Source organism: Nelumbo nucifera, chromosome 3 (genome assembly GCF_055504915.1).
Source record: "Nelumbo nucifera cultivar China Antique chromosome 3, China Antique-T2T, whole genome shotgun sequence".
Lineage (NCBI taxonomy): Eukaryota > Viridiplantae > Streptophyta > Magnoliopsida > Proteales > Nelumbonaceae > Nelumbo > Nelumbo nucifera.
In genome coordinates, this window is record NC_142651.1 from 36,810,537 (window position 1) to 36,827,262 (window position 16,726).

Below are 16,726 nucleotides of genomic sequence, written 5' to 3' on the forward strand. Positions count from 1 at the left end.
CTTTATCTTAATGAGAGTTCAACTTAGTATGTCCACTTGGACCTCAACTGTCACCATCATTACTTATTTCTAGGGGTGAGTGCATTTTATACTCCATCTCACACTTTTTTTTTTGGTGTGAGTGCATTTTATGCTCCATCTCACACTGGTCACATGCTTGAGGTAGATAAAAAGACTCGTGTTCTGAGTTGCTACTTTTACTATTCAACTCAAAATAGCGGAGTCATTTTGGGTTGAATCTCATGTATCAGTAATTCAGATGTGCACTAACTTCCTTGACCATTAACAATGAAATCCAGTGCTTTCAGACACATGAAGGTAGTTAGGGCTATTCATGCTGAAAGACATATTCAATTCCCATTTTCTCATGCATATATCAAATTGGGTTATTCACAAGAATAAAAACTTAACAAGTACATCAGTCTCCCTCAACTCATTGTATTCCTTCTTAAAAATCACCTAATAAATAACAATGACTTGGGGGGTTCCAGTTTACTTGGATATGTCATTGCCTGCAAATGTGTGTTGGGGTGAATGAGGTGCATGGCTTCAGCCCCCAAATTCTAGTTCTCAGGCTCACTCTCCCACACTTAAGATGAACATTGTCCTCAATGTTCGTAGTGTTAGGGAATCACACTTTCTAGAACAAACTGAAGAAAAGAAAAGGATGAACAGTGTCCTTAAAGAATTGGAATTTTGAGAAAAAGATCTTTATTTTACTAACTAATATTCTAAAAGGATAAATGACAAAGGGATGCCTTACTTGTTCATGATCAAGCAAAGAAGGTTCATTGGTTATCAATATAAACAGTGGATGGAGGGGGTACAGTACCGCCCATTAAATATGGTTTCAGGCGCTGACCATTTACTTTAAATGTGCCCTGAACCGGGTGGGTGATTTCTATAGCCCCATGGGGAAAAACCTGTGAAATGGTAAAGGGTCCGGACCACTTGGATCTCAGCTTACCTGGAAACAAGCGGAGACGGGAATTATATAACAATACCTGTTGGCCTACATAAAAGTCCCGTCTCAGCAAGTTCTTATAATGCCAGTTTTTGGTTTTTTCTTTATAAACTTTGGCATTCTCATAGGCAGCAAGTCTGAATTCATCCAATTCATTCAATTGCAACCGCCTTTTAACCCCTGTGGCCTGAATGTCAAAATTTAAGAATTTAAGAGCCCAATAGGCCTTGTGTTCTAATTCAACTGGTAAATGGCATGCTTTACCAAAGACCAATCTGTAGGGGGACATGCCAATGGGTGTCTAAAATGCAGTTCTGTATGCCCACAATGCATCATCTAATTTGATGGACCAATCTTTTCTGGCAGATGCTACGGTCTTTTCCAGAATTCTTTTGAGTTCCCTGTTAGCCAATTCCACTTGGCCACTAGTTTGAGGGTGATAAGGGGTAGCTAATTTATGTGTAATTCCATATTTCTGCATTAACCTCTCAAATTGGCTATTGCAGAAGTGAGTTCCCCTATCACTATTTATAGCTCGTGGAGTGCCAAATCGGGAGAATAGCTTCTTTAGGAAGTGTACCACCCTCCTTGAGTCATTTGTGGGTAAAGCCATGGCTTCTACCCATTTGGATACATAGTCAACTGCAACGAGGATGTACTTATTACCAAAAGAATTCGGGAAAGGTCCCATGAAATCTATACCCCAAACATCAAAGATTTCACAGATCAAAATATTGGAAAGGGGCATTTCATTCCGTCGTGAAATGTTTCCCGATCTTGGCTGCAGTGCGACTAGCTCCAAAATGACCTCCTACTTCTTTATCGTGGCAAAATTGGAGTACCGACTCCATCTCCTCCTCGGGGACACATCTCCTTAGGATCTGATCTGCACACAATTTATACAAAAAGGGTTCCTCCCACAGATAGTATTTTACATCAGAAAGGAATTTCTTTTTCTGTTTATATGAAAGGTTAGGAGGAAGGACTTGTGCAGCTAGATAATTAGCAAAATCAGCATACCAAGGATACGAGTATTCCTGTATTGAGTACAACTGTTCATCCGGAAATTTTCTCGAATGTTGCTGGTTATCTCCTCTTTTGAGCTTACCTTGTCCAACCAGGAGAGATGGTCAGCAGCCAGGTTTGTAGCACCCTTCATGTCTCTAATCTCAATGTCAAACTCTTGCAACAAAATGATCCACCTGATCAGTCTTGGTTTTGAGTTTTTCTTGGTAAGCAAGTGCCTTAATGCCGAGTGATCTGTGTAGACAACAACCTTGGACAATATCAGGTATGAACGAAACTTGTCAAGTGCAAATATTACTACTAGCAGCTCTTTTTCTGTAGTGGTGTAATTGAGTTGGGGTCCATTCAAGGTTCTGCTAGCATAGTAAATTGGCTGAAAATGTTATTTCATTCTTTGTCATAAAACAGCTCCTATAGCAGAATCACTCGCATCACACATTAATTCAAATGGGAGGGTCCAATCGGATGCTACCATGATAGGTGCATGGATCAATTTGTCTTTCAAGATGTTGAAAGCATGAAGGCATTCAATTGAAAATTAAAAGTCACTTCTCTCTGAAGCATGGTAGATAATGGCTTGGCAATTGTTGAGAAATCCTTAATAAACCTTCTATAGAATCCGACATGTCCTAAGAAACTTCTCAAAGAACGAACAGATGTTGGGGGTGACAATTTTTCAATTGCCTCCACCTTGGCCTTGTCGACTTCTATACCTCTTTGAGAGATCTTGTGGCCAAGCACTATGCCTTCTTGTACCATAAAATGACATTTCTCCCAATTCAACACAAGATGTGTTTCTTCGCATCTAGTAAGCCCTTGTTCCAAATTATTTCAACATGCATCAAACGAAGAACCAAAAACTGAAAAATCATCCATAAAGATCTCAATAAAATTTTCAACCATATCCGAAAATATAGACATCATACATCGCTGAAAGGTTGCTGGGGCATTGCACAACGCAAAGGGCATCATTCGGTATGCAAAGGTACCATATGGGCAAGTAAAAGTGGTATTTTCTTGGTCTTCTGGTGCAATTGGTATTTGGTTGTACCCTGAATATCCATCCAAGAAACAATAATACTCATGCCTAGCTAGCCTCTCTAACATTTGGTCCATAAATGGGAGAGGGAAATGGTCCTTCCGGGTGGCTTCATTTAATTTTCTATAGTCAATACACACACGCCATCCAGTGACGGTTCTAGTAGGGATGAGTTCATTTTTCTCATTTGGAACAACAGTCATACCCCCTTTTTTGGGCACAACTTGCACATGGCTTACCCAAGAACTATCGGAAATAGGATAAATGATCCCGACATCTAACAGCTTAATTATTTCAGCCTTTACCACTTCTTTCATGTTGGGGTTCAGGCGCCTTTGGGCTGAACGGAAGGCTTGCCATCCTCTTCCATCAAAATTTTGTGAGTACAGATTGATGGATTAATGCCTTTGATATCCTCTACCTTCAAAGCTATAGCATTTTTGTGTTCTCGTAGCACTCTTAATAACTTTTCTTTTTGTAAGGGATTTAGTGCTGCAGAAATTATTATGGGGAGATCTAATGGTTCTCAAGGAAAGCATACTCTAAATGGGAAGGTAATTGCTTCAATTCAAGGGTGGGGGGATCTTAGGATGATGGCTTACCTGATGGTCCAGGCAATTTGCCTAAGTTCTCTAACTTGAGAAACCCCTTTCCCTTGAATTGAGGCATATCATTTAGGTATGCTATCATGAGGTTTAATTCTTCATTTTCTCCTTTTTCAAGGTCTCCCTGCTGGAGGTAGAGTTCAAGAGGATCAACTAATCTACTTACCTGGAAGCATTCATCAATTGTCAATTCAATGACATCAATCATAAAACAAGAATCATCACTAGAGGGTGCATGTTTCATAGCATCAGACATTTTAAAAATAACCTCCTCATCTTGTATCCTAAGGCTGAGTTGTCCTTGTTGGACATCAATCATTGCTTTCCCGATAGCCAGGAAAGGTCTCCCTAAGATCAGTGGGACTTCTACATCTTCTTGCATGTCTAACACAATGAAATCAACTGGAAAAATGAATTTGTCAACTTTAACTAAAACATCTTCTATGATCCCCCTAGGATGTCTAATGGATCTATCAGCCAATTGTAATGCCACTCTAGTGGGTTGGGGTTCATTCAATCCCAATTTCTTGAAGATAGAATATGGCATTAAATTGATGCTAGCTCCTAGGTTACATAAAGCTTTTTCAATTTTTAGACTGCCTATAATACAAGGAATAGTGAAACTCCCTGGATCTTTAAGTTTCCGAGGCAATTTGTTCAAAAGGATAGCAGAACATTCCTCATTTAAAGCAACTTAGCCACATCTCCCAGTTTCCTTTTGTTTGCCAATAATTCTTTCAAAAACGTTGCATAGTGTGGCATCTGGGCTAAATTTGACCAGCCACTAAACTTAGTTCGGCCATATTTAATCTTATTTTAATCCTTCCAATAACGATGGATTCTTTGTTTTGATCAAGGATAACAAAACTATAAACTTCATTATGCAAATTTTGTTGTGAACCATCTATATAAATATAAAAGAGGTCATGCAATAACTTTGTGGATGCACTATTTTTAGAGAGCAAAGGTGTGGATTGAAAGAATAGGGCCGCGTTTGGCAAGTCTTTTCGTGCGGGCTTTGAGCTGTTTAGAAGCTCGGAAGCCTGAATTCTAGGCTTTTTCCATTTGACAATAGAAAGATATATTGGGAAAAAGCTCCCACCCATAAAAGACGCCAACAACCCGAATTTGGGCTTTTTTAGGAAGCTTCAAATGAAGCTTTTACAGTTTTTTAGCGCCCCTCGTCTTCTTTGAACGTGTGGCACGATGCACGTGCTTGGGAGGAAATGGATTATCTTTTCATAGAAAAACTATTTCAATGTATAAGTGAGACCTACCAATGGTATGTGTGGCCCACCTTGAAAAATGTATGTGTGCCCCACATACATGTCCACACATAGACCCCACATGCAATTCCACCAATGGTATGTGGGGCCCACCTTGTAAAATATATGTGGGCCCCACATACATGTCCACAAATGAACCCCACATGCATGTCCACCAATGGTATGTGAGGCCCACCTTGTAAAAAGCATGTGGGCCCTACATACATGCTCACACATGAACCCCACATGCATATCCACCAATGGTGTGTCAGGCCCACCTTGAAAAATATATGTGTGCCCCACATACATGTCCACATATGGACCCCACATGCATGTCCACCAATGGTGTGTCAGGCTCACCTTGAAAAATGTATGTATGCCCCACATACATGTCCACACACACACCCCACATGCATGTCCACCAATGGTATATGGGGCCCACCTTGAAAAATGTATGTGGGCTCTACATACATGTCCGCACACACACCCCTCATGCATGTCCACCAATGGTATGTGGGCCACACATACATGTCCACACATGGACCCCACATGCATGTCCACCAATAGTATGTGGGGCCCACCTTGAAAAATGTATGTGGGCCCCACATACATATCCACACATGGACCCCACATGCATGTCCACCAATTGTATGTCGGGCCCACATTGTAAAATGCATGTGGGCCCCACATATACACTAATGGTATGTAGGGTCCACCTTAGAAAATGTATGTGGGCCCTACGTGTTAAATGAAAGGTTCGTTGGCCCACACACAAGACATTCTAACTTTTATAGTCTTTTATGAGATTTATGAAAAATATTTCAACCAAACAGTCTTTGATTTTCCAAGATCTATTTACAAAATCTTACCCTGAATTTTAACTATTAGATTTTCTGGAAAAGACTTACCAAACAGGCACTAGGTCTGAAACATGGTCAATGGGGAAGTTCAAACTCTTGTTAATGAGATGTAACACTTGTTGCAACTAGGGTTGCTTTTGTTCAAAGACCACAACGTTCCTTTCTACCCACAAATAGTATAGAGTTCTTGTTAAGCATGACAAAAAATATTCATCTGTTGTTTTATCTTCCTTGAGCTCGTTCCACCATGTTTGGATGACATCCATCATTAATCATGTTTTCGGGCTTGGGTTGGTCCTACTTGAACCTACAACCAATTTGCTCTAGCAAATGTGGAATTAAATAGAGATGTTTTCTTCATAATTTTGGGAGTCAAAGTCTTGCACTACTCTCTTTATGAAGAGTCTAGATTTAGTTGGAATTGCTTCCCAAAAAAATTACCAAAGGAAAAGTTGAATTTTGTAGGGAGTAGCTTTGATCTTCCATAATTTGCCAATGCAGGAGCTAGATAGTAAGGCTTCTCGAAAGGTTTTATATTCGGACTTCGTTGTAAAGTCACCACTTCTTGTTCACTTCTATACCACCTTATCCTTTGACAGGGTTGGATCAATATTGATATGGTAAATACGATCTCTCTTATCCAATTCAAATACAGCATGTAGGAAGTTTCAAGAGCTGCTTCCATCCCTGTCAATATCAATATCAATATTGATAAAGTCTGCTAGAATCAAGAAGATCGCTTACTTCGTTATTGACAGTTCCATTTTGCTTGCCTTTCGAAAAAACCACCCACAAAATTTGTTAGTTGATTAATCTCTCCCCTTGTTTAGCAAGAAATGCCGCATATATCCAATCAGTTTGCTTCAATCCCCAACCACCACTAACTTTTTTGTATACTAGGAGCGGGGGGTGCTTCGAAAACATGGTTTTGTTAGCAAAAACAATACAATTTTGTGCGGTAGTTGTTTTTTATTTTTAGAAATAAAACCAACTGATAGTGTGTGATCTGACGCTTCCCGTTGGTAGACAGCTCGGATGCCGAACTGAGTAGGGGTTACCTTGTCAAGCTATAAAAAAGAGGTGATCAGAGTGTCCAGGTTGCATGACCTGGGGTGGGCACTTCGATGCTTAAGTCGGTGAACTAATAATTGTTTGTAAGAAAGCAAAAAAGCTAGTGTTTAGAGAGTTAAATTGTACGTACCTTTTTTGTGAATGGGGATCCTTTTATATACGCTACCTGTTGTGAGGCTCGTGAAGCGCATCCGAGATCTTCGGCCCATTTGGTTCGGAGGCGGTTTCACGCCCAAAGATGGACTCTGCATAAACGGGTAATGTCTATTTGGCGGGTGAAATATGGATTCTGCTGGGAGGTTGTTGTCAATTTGGCAGGTGAAATCCGATTGGGCAAGGTCGATTTCTGTTTTCCAAAAAGCTAGTGAGTCTTTTTCCTTCTTTTAGCCATGTCCTTGAGTGAGTCGAAAGGGGGGGACGGTCCTCTTATTCTGCTTGGGCCAAGGAAGGGACTTTGGCGTGAGATCAGCGAGGTTCCCATATTGGGGCCTCAACTTTTCGATTGGAGCTAGAGGCCAGCTCCCAATCCGAGATCTCCGACCCGTCTGGTTCGGAGGTGGGTCAACGCCCAAAGATGGACTCTGCGTAAGCGGGTAATGTCTATCCAGTCGCGTTCGAAGTGGGTGAGATGATAACTTGCTCTTCCAACGTGACATCGTGATCCCGAGAAATCCGAAGACAGTATCCCGCTCGTGGCGGAGGTCACTCGGCACGTTAGGTAGGTCACTAGCTAAATTCTGGTCAAGTCGATAGAAGTAGGACACTTATTTCTTATGCCGACCTGATGTTGCCATGTCATTCACAATTCGGTCTATTGAGGTGGTGGCGAGGTCGCCAGGGCGAGTATGAGGTGTCCGAGGTTTTCACAGACACCCCTAATTTTGAGGTCACGTCAATGGAGGGCGAAATTTCTCCTCATCACCAACCATGTTGTCAAACATCCATTTGGTTTATATAGAAGTTTCCAATCAATTAGACATAGGGGTTTCCTTTTGTTTTTTCTCCAAAGAAAACATTTTTGCGTTTTATTGAAAGAATTGTATCTTTTGGAAATTTAAATGATCACATGACAAACAAAAGCTTTATACACACTGTAGCTTGCTTTTGAACCCGAATTGGCTGAAGACAAAATCATACACATTGCGGTGGACTGCCTATCACGATTGAGCACGCTAGTGTTCAGTATAGATGGGCCCATTGGATAGGCAGTCCAGCCTACTATGTACAATTTTGTAGGTGTTTGGGATCGATGTTATTTTCTCAGGAAATTGTGCCACATCAACAATACAATAAAAATATGTTTTCTGAGAAAATGCTTGTTGTTTGGTTAGCCATTTTCCCGAAAGAAATTTTCAGATCATGCCGTGGAAATTGGGAAAGGTGTGGTACGAGAAATCTCCCTTTTTTGTGGCTTCCCAATTTCTACTGTTGCTACCTGAGAAAATGTTTTTTGAGAAAACAATGTGCTTTATGCAGTACTGTTTTCTGAGAAAACACTTCTTAGGAAACAACATGGATTCCAAACATTGCCTTTTCTCCAGTTCATCTAGACTGCTTTTTCCTGTTGAAGTCATCCCCCAAATAATCAAGGTTTTTAAAATCGAACCGTACAATGAACCGGTCAGGGGTCCGGTTCCTAGGTTGAATGGTCCAACCGTTCCAACACAATAGATGGCCCATTCTAACAAAAAAATAAAAAATGGCCAAAACCATTGGACGGTTTGAATGCCTGAATCACTGATTTGCTGACCAAATCAACGATTTTTAATGAAATAACAGTTCTGAGATAAAATAGAACTGATCACGACCGGTTCCTGGTTTTCTAGTCCAACCATGCGGTCCAGTCTGAATTTGAAAACCATGCAAATAATCAATGTTTGTACTTTCTAACATTTCGGGTCTGCTGATCACAATACAATACTATTGGCCACACTCATCCAGTCAGACGTATATCTATGACCACAACAGAACAGATGTTCCATATGTGCGGGTAGGTGAACGTGACGAGTAATGTATTGTGGTCAGTCCATTAAGCTCCTGTTTCCCTGTTAAGGGCCATACACATTTTTTGTTTCCCCTTCATACATACATACCTTGTGTCACTTTCTAATAAAATAGGCTTAAATTAGATGGATTGATTCAAATTAAAGGTTACCCAGACCAAATTGATATCAAAACTCAAATATTCCAAACATCTAATTGAAACCTAGACTAATTTGCATTTCAGTCCATTAAGAGTTTAATTGCTAGTTATGGAAGACAGAGGTATGTAGCCAAGCTTTGGCTCGAAATTTTGCAAGATATAAGCTGTATGGTATGGTATTGGATTTTTAGGGAAATAACTGGTGGCAATGGTTTCTTTCTAACGCCATTCTAGCCATATATGTATTACTTGTACCCATTAATTTGGCAACTTCTCTCGTTAGTTCCACCTACAATACGCTATTTAAAATTTCTTATCGGAGCGCTTATTTGAATTTTAAATTTAGTCAAAAATCCATTAATTTTTGGCAGCCTTCAGCACCAATCTCCTTAATTTGGGCTATAATAGGCAAACCACAAACTTTTCCATGAATTTCTGTGATCTTCCTCATTAATGCCATTAAATTAAATTAAGCCCCCTAAGATAAACCGCAAGGCACAAAACTAATATGATAATACTCTATTGGAAAGGATGGAATCCTGCTCACCTGGTTGCCCTGATTGATCCTTAGCATTCAATATGTTGCACACAAATATTCCTAACGAGTCTCTGTTTCCATATGAATTTGGATGCTAAGATTCAGAGGATGAGCCAAAAACAAGGTTATAACTTATAAATCGCAGATCGGCCAATCTTTTTTTTTACTGAAAGGGAAGCGTGCCTGTTGAAAATGGTAAGTGGATTGGGCTGAGATTAATGGAGCGAAATAGCCACGTGCTCCATTACAGAGTTTCACAGGCCTACCGGAATCCTTTGGTAACAAAAGAAGAGTTTAGGTTTAGGATAAGAATATAAGGTTGAACTATTCTTGATTCTTAACTCTGAATATCTGAGATCTCGGTGCATTATCAATTTATCTATCTTCTTCGAAACTTTCACAAAAAAAACATGCTGGCGGAAATGTGGAAATTGAATCCATCTATGGACCATGGCCATTCATTTAATTTGGAAATGTAACGGAATTACTAGGAGTTTGGAGTCCTCCTGATTCTTTCTATTCAACAATTCCGCCTAACATCCACGTAGACATTTATGATGATGACGACAACTTTCTACACTCTGTACATTAATTTCCCAACTACTTGGTCGTGTATAACTATAACCCATTTATCATTCAATATTCCTAACCTGACCTTCCCTACACTGACAAAGCTTTGCTGGGAAAGGAGGGGTTCGTTTGCTAACGTAACGTCTTTAATTTCCAAAATCCTTAAAAAAAAAAAAAAAGAAATTTGGCAACGTCTTTCTCCCAGCCAGCATGTGCTCTGTGCAGTGGAATAAACTTCGGATGGAAGACGACACCGGGGAAGAAGAATGGTAGTCCAATAACAGGTGAGAGAGGTCGCTTTACGCTCTATACCATATCGCTCAGCCTTCGGCTTCGTGATACGATTCATGATATTTGCTCCTCTTATCTCGCCCCGTCTTTATTCTGAGAATCTAAATCTACCGACACGTTGCACACATGCAGAATTTAAATATTTATGGTTCCATTGATCAGACCAACTGCAATTCTCTGTCTAATGCATGTTTAACACGTGTCATGCGATCGTTGCGTGTGTATACATGCTTTTCTTTTATGGTTTCATATTATATTTTCCTCCCTCTCTCCTGAATAAAATATGCCCAGGTTCAATGAATCTACTACAATACAAAACTTGAGGAGACGCCACGAGCTCTTATCCCCCAGCCATCAAAAGATTCCAAAATGGATCCTCCTTGGGAATATTTAACCCCCTAAACCCAAACCCCTCGTCATAAGTCATTAGCCATTCCCTCCCTCTCCCCTCTCTCTCTCTCTCTCTCTCTCTCTCTACATTTACAAGTTGTTCTCCTCCCTTCAGTCTCCGACAGCATGGCCGAATCGAGATGCCTAGATGTTTCCTTGATTGGCAAGAAGAGAAACGGAAAGGATGACTTCGAGAATGACGATTTCGTCGTAGCAAAGAAGTCAGTGGTGGCGTGCAACGACCCGGCGGCTTCCCTTGCTGGTGCGAGGCACGAGTTCGGCGAGCATGGTGGTGTCAATATGTCCATCGAGGCATCCGCCACGTTCACGGTTATGGAGCCGGAGACGATGCGCAGAATGTTCACTGGGGAGCTGGGCCCCGATCAAGATTTCTTCATCTACAGCCGTCACTTCAACCCTACGGTCCTGAATCTGGGCCGTCAGATGGCTGCGTTGGAGGGGACAGAGGCCGCCTACTGCACTGCCAGCGGCATGTCCGCTATCTCTACGGTGCTGATGCAGTTGTGCGGCAGTGGTGATCACGTGGTGGCGTCCCGGTGCTTGTACGGGGGGACCCACGCCCTGCTCACCCACTTTTTGCCCAGAGCATGTAACATAACGACGACATTCGTGGACGTCATAGACCTTGAGATGGTGAAGGATGCCATGGTGGAGGGGAAGACCAAAGTACTCTACGTGGAATCGATGTCGAACCCTACATTGACGGTGGCTAACGTACCGGAGCTGAGCAGGATAGCGCATGAGAAGGGGGTAAAGGTGGTGGTGGATAACACCTTCGCCCCGATGGTGGTATCTCCGGTTCGCCTCGGTGCGGATGTGGTGGTTCACAGTATTTCCAAGTATATCAGTGGTGGGGCCGACATAATTGCAGGTACGTATCCTTTTCATTCATTCATTCATTCTCTATTACTAATATGTATGGTACAGTGAAACGTACGTTCCCAAGTCCCGACCAGGAAGGACTCAAATGCAGCATCTGCCTTGGATAGGATCAAGGAAACCCAATTCAGATCCGCATCCTTTGTCCATCCATCAAACATAAACAGATCCGATCCTAATAGGATAATTGCAGAGAACAGTCTCACTCCACGATATTCATAAACCTCTTCCGTCCCATCTCGTGTCCCTTAAAATATAGATTATAGGATAAGGATGGTAGAAAGGGAATAGCTGACGTGGAGGCAGGACCATCGCACTCGACAGTGATATATGAAAATTTGTTTGCTTTCTATCATGTGTCATGTGAGTTAGATGATGGTCGTGTCCTTTACGATGATGACGGTGAGGTGATGATTCACGTCCTCGACTCACAAAGCGAACACGTGTTCATGTGTCAGTATTGTTCCACAATATGTGGACGCGTACGATGTGATGTGGTGATGATTCCTTACTTTCCACGTCATTTGGTTTTTGCGGGTGGTTGTTATTACTTATTATTCATCCCGAGACTTAAGGAAGAAAAAGAAATCGATCATTTGATAGGATGGTGCCGAGAGAGAGAGAGAGAGAGAGAGAGGTTATGTTAACCAACTCGAAACTCGGTAGCTTTTTTGTTACCGTGAGTCTGGCAGTAAAGGTGGTAGACAGGTTATGTTATCCAACTCACCAATCAAGAGTTAGAGAGAGAGAGAGAGTACAAGTGGAACTGGTATAATGCCACCAAAAAAACGATGGCTATATTATCCGTAGGCCAGATTACTTGTTTTCTTGCTTGGCCCAGTGGGTAGGTATAGATGCCACCAATATCTATAAGCCTATTGATGTGTGGTATAGATCTTGTCTTCTTTTACATGGGGCGGCCGAGTGGGTAGGTAGGAAGTGCCCCGTCCAATTCCAACAAATACCATGTCTATGAGTCTATCAAATGAACGATCCATATTTCATATTCAACGAAGGCCAGATTTACGCACATGGGTTTAGTTAATGGATATAAATTTTTTCAAGTTTCATTTTTTCGTTGCAAAAAGGACAATAGTGGGAAAATCAACTCTGATAATAATTATTAATTAATAAATTATGCAGTTACTAATTGTTTTAATTATTTTGTATTTTATTATTCATTTATAGTATAATTAATTAATAATTAATACTTTATTAGGAATTAATTTAATAGTTGGTGTTTTGTATTCCTGAGAATTTTTAATTAATTAACATTTAATATTTTAATTTTATTACTTTATATTTTATTTTATCAATGCCCAATGAATTATAAATAAAATCATTATTTAATCATTAATTAATAATTACCTATTAAATTATTTCTAATTGATAAATATTTTATTAATTATTTATTTTAATTAAGAATAACTAATTAATAATTTATTAATGATTCATAAGTCTAATATTAACTATTAAAAATATTACAACTCTACAACGAGAAATTCTTTCTCTTAATCAAGTTTTTCCATCCTTTTCCATTGCCCATTCTGTGATGTCCTGCGTATCAAATATGATAGGGAAAAATATTCAAGAATATTTAATTTTTTCCTTTTCATCTCACACACCAAAGTTCAAAATATTGATACGTCCCTAGTAGAGGCATATCAGGGATAGTTTTTTTTTTTTCAAATGTGGTTAAGACAGACCGGTTTAAGGTTTGCCCACCCCTGAGCCGGTCAAAACTCCAATACACTTTTTGTAAGAGTGTATCAAGAAGCTCATGATACGATATGTATCGATATTTTGAAACTTGCCACAAACCAAAAAATCATATCAAAACGTTTTTCTTTTTTTTGTTATTCTCATCTTTTCTTTTTTATCTTCTACAATGTAGAATTTGAGTATGCTATTAAACAATGAGTCCTTTTTTATTGGTACTTAGTTTAGTAAACAACTAGTTTTATCCTCGTCTTTATATTTAAGCCATGCTTTATTTTTATCATTAATTAGATAAAAAAGGTTTACTAATGTTTGAATTATAGTACTCATTTGTACAATAGTCCTTGTAGTCCCTTTATGTCCAGCATAAAAGACAAAGGAAAAGAGAAAAAAAAAAAAGCTGCCACTGAAAAAGGCTTGTCCAATAATACATATTTCCGCAACCAAGCATGTAGCTTTGAATGTTCTCCTTTGGGCTTTATAATTGGAATTATTTTTGGCTGTATTTGCTTGATAAAAAAATAGATAAACAAATAGTTGAAGGTAGTGTCTTTAACAAAATTTATCTAAGACAATAGCCTATAAATCTCAGATATACATATATAAGAACAACGCTGCGTACATAGCTGGCTACCGAAATTATTCCTTTAGCCTTTTTATACGTTTTTTTTTTTTTTTTTATAAATGATTTAGCCCTTTTATACATTAATAGTGATAATAAAATTAGCTTCTTTTTTCTTTTGCTGTGAGAATCTTCCCAGAATCTTACCCTCCACCCAAGAAAAAGAGAATCTTTTCAGAAATCTAAATGCTCCGTATTCTATGAAATCTACAAGATCTGTGACAGAAAAGTTTATATGCTGTAAAATAAAAAAAAACAACTGAAATTATTTTTTACATTTAACACAATATCATATTTGAGCATATAACAGCTTTCCTAAAGCGGATGACGGGCCGGGCTTAGCACTTAAGGCTATAACTCGGACATGGCCCTGGCCCTAGACACCACGCCGGAAATATAAACTCAGGCCCCGACCTATATAGACCTGTATAAATAAATATGAAAATAACAAATAGATAACAATTTATATTAAATAACATATAATATACGTATGGGATTTATGTTATACATTATAGAATATAAAATAATAGGTGCCTTTAACTATCGAGGTTCTTCGGAAGAGTGGCTGGATACTGACCTAAATTGGTTCATCTTTCTTCCAAAATTTCACTTTCAGAAATTTTGTGGAATGCTACAAAAATTAAGCATATCCGCATATCTTAAATTCTATTGCTCTCACATATTTCCTAAGTATTAAGGTCATGTTTGGGAGTGTTTAAAAATAAGTGCTTATTGGAAATAAGTGTTTATTTGTGCGGAGATCATCGATTACATCATTAAACATTTATTGGTGTTTGGGAAATAAGAATAAAATAAGTACATATTTAAAAATAAGAGATTATTTTTTAAGCCCAAATTTTCAACTTTTTTCAAATGTTCATACAATAAGTACTTCAATTTTTTTTAACATAATTGTCCCTGGTGAATTTTTAGAATACCAATTATACTCTTTTAGAAAAACAATTTTATAAAGGCACTTTTAGAAAAGTACTTTTATGAAAGTAAAATATTTTTACGAAAATACTTTTGTGAAAGCAGTTTTATGAAAGTACTTTTATGAAATTATTTTTACAGAAGTACTTTGATAGAAGGACTTTTACAGAAGTACTTTGGTAGAAGTACTTTTATTGGAGAAAAGACTACTAAACACCTGATATAAAATAAGTGCTTATTTTTTAAAATAAGCACTTGAAAAAGTTTGGTGCCAAATGCAAAATAATGCTTCTTCGAGTAAGCACTTATTTTTAACATAAACAATCCAAATATGGCCTAAGTTGCTTTTGTATACAAAGATTAATTTCTTATTTCTTTATTTTTTGTTATACTTGAGACGTGCGGATGAAATCTTACATATTTCCGCTGAACGGCTGCATTTTTTTTCAAAAGCCCGAAGGCAAATTTCATTACATGTCAATTGTCAATGAACTAGGTGGACACAATGGTCTGCATTGAGCCCATTCATTACTTGTCAATAAGTTCTAAACTTCAATTTATTCCCGAGGGCTCGCATATGGACTGAGCCACGAATTATGAGCAGCCCATGGATTTAAATTCAGTATCACAACCAGCTTATCTACATACATTTCAAGCAATTGATGTTTCGTGTTTATTCATGGTATGAATGATGAAGCCAAAACTTGCTTCCACTCTATAGTCTGATCATGTAAAATCATGATTGTGTGATTTTGTTGATAGGTGCGGTATGTGGGCCGGAAAGCCTAATAAACTCGATGATGGACCTTCATCAAGGTGCCCTAATGCTTCTGGGCCCAACAATGAATGCTAAGGTTGCATTTGAGCTGTCAGAAAGGATTCCTCATCTAGGCCTCAGAATGAAGGAGCACTGTCGTCGAGCATTAGAGTATGCTAAAAGGATGAAGAAATTGGGCCTGAAGGTTATATACCCTGGCCTCGAAGAGCATCCTCAGCATTCTCTTCTGAAGTCAATGGCAAACAGTGAATACGGGTTTGGTGGTATTTTATGCGTGGACATGGAGACGGAGGAGAAAGCCAACCGGCTGATGCACCACTTGCAGAATTATACCCAGTTCGGGTTGATGGCAGTGAGTTTGGGTTACTACGAGACTCTCATGTCATGTTCTGGTAGTAGTACCAGCAGTGAGATGAATGCTGAGGAGAAGGAGTTGGCCGGCATATCGCCTGGGTTAGTAAGGATGTCCATTGGCTATAGTGGAACTCTTGACCAGAGGTGGAGCCAATTTGAGAAGGCACTAACTAGAATGCAGCAGGAATTCAGCAATAAGAACTGATAACCAAGGTAAAAGTTTTTATGGTGAACCGGAGTAATATCTTCTATGACTGTATAGTCATATGTGTTTATGACGCTTTATTGTGTTCTTAACTAAGACAGCCTGAGGATGAATTGTTGCTTCAATATGTTCTATGTTTGTTTAAATATTATGTTGGTGCTTTACCATAATTTCTTTGCTGAATTTAAATGATTTAAAGAGAAAAAACCTACCACAACCAGAAGTTATTAACATAGAGATAACCATCTTGCGGATGATAACGATGAAGAAACTTAATCGAACCATCTCCAACTTACAAGATGACACTCCAACCATCTGTATTATCATCGAACATTTGTGTATTTACAGATGATTGTTTCATCTTCTAACGATGAGCAGGAATGAATTAATCAAGTGTGAAAGCCGAAGGAAGTTTTGGAGCAATTTGAAAGATGGTCTAGTCAATTAAGAAGT

The 16,726-nt window shown here is 39.0% G+C and overlaps 2 protein-coding genes across 2 annotated transcripts; one reads left to right on the forward strand and one right to left on the reverse strand.

The window, feature by feature from the left end:
* Positions 1–1,265: 1,265 nt before the first annotated feature.
* On the reverse strand, positions 1,266–4,016 carry LOC148801122 (uncharacterized). Its single transcript, XM_088900322.1, has 3 exons — positions 3,632–4,016; positions 1,985–2,224; positions 1,266–1,660 (listed from the first exon to the last, which is right to left on the reverse strand). The coding sequence occupies exons 1-3, from the start codon at positions 4,014–4,016 to the stop codon at positions 1,266–1,268; spliced, it is 1,020 nt and encodes a 339-aa protein (XP_088756448.1).
* A 6,663-nt stretch (positions 4,017–10,679) lies between these two features.
* On the forward strand, positions 10,680–16,443 carry MGL (methionine gamma-lyase). Its single transcript, XM_010253290.3, has 2 exons — positions 10,680–11,654; positions 15,699–16,443. The coding sequence occupies exons 1-2, from the start codon at positions 10,889–10,891 to the stop codon at positions 16,271–16,273; spliced, it is 1,341 nt and encodes a 446-aa protein (XP_010251592.1). The 5' UTR covers positions 10,680–10,888; the 3' UTR covers positions 16,274–16,443.
* The last annotated feature ends 283 nt before the right edge of the window (positions 16,444–16,726 follow it).

Bases quoted from the DNA above. Each gene is read 5' to 3' on its own strand.
- LOC148801122 (XM_088900322.1), bottom strand. From the start codon at position 4,016: ATGCAAGAAGATGTAGAAGTCCCACTGATCTTAGGGAGACCTTTCCTG. The intron at 2,225-3,631 runs GTAAGCCATCAT...TTGTCTACACAG, and splicing joins CAAATTGCCTGGACCATCAG to ATCACTCGGCATTAAGGCAC. The intron at 1,661-1,984 runs GTATGCTGATTT...TTTGGGGTATAG, and splicing joins CAGGAATACTCGTATCCTTG to ATTTCATGGGACCTTTCCCG.
- MGL (XM_010253290.3), top strand. From the start codon at position 10,889: ATGGCCGAATCGAGATGCCTAGATGTTTCCTTGATTGGCAAGAAGAGA. The intron at 11,655-15,698 runs GTACGTATCCTT...TTTTGTTGATAG, and splicing joins TGGGGCCGACATAATTGCAG to GTGCGGTATGTGGGCCGGAA.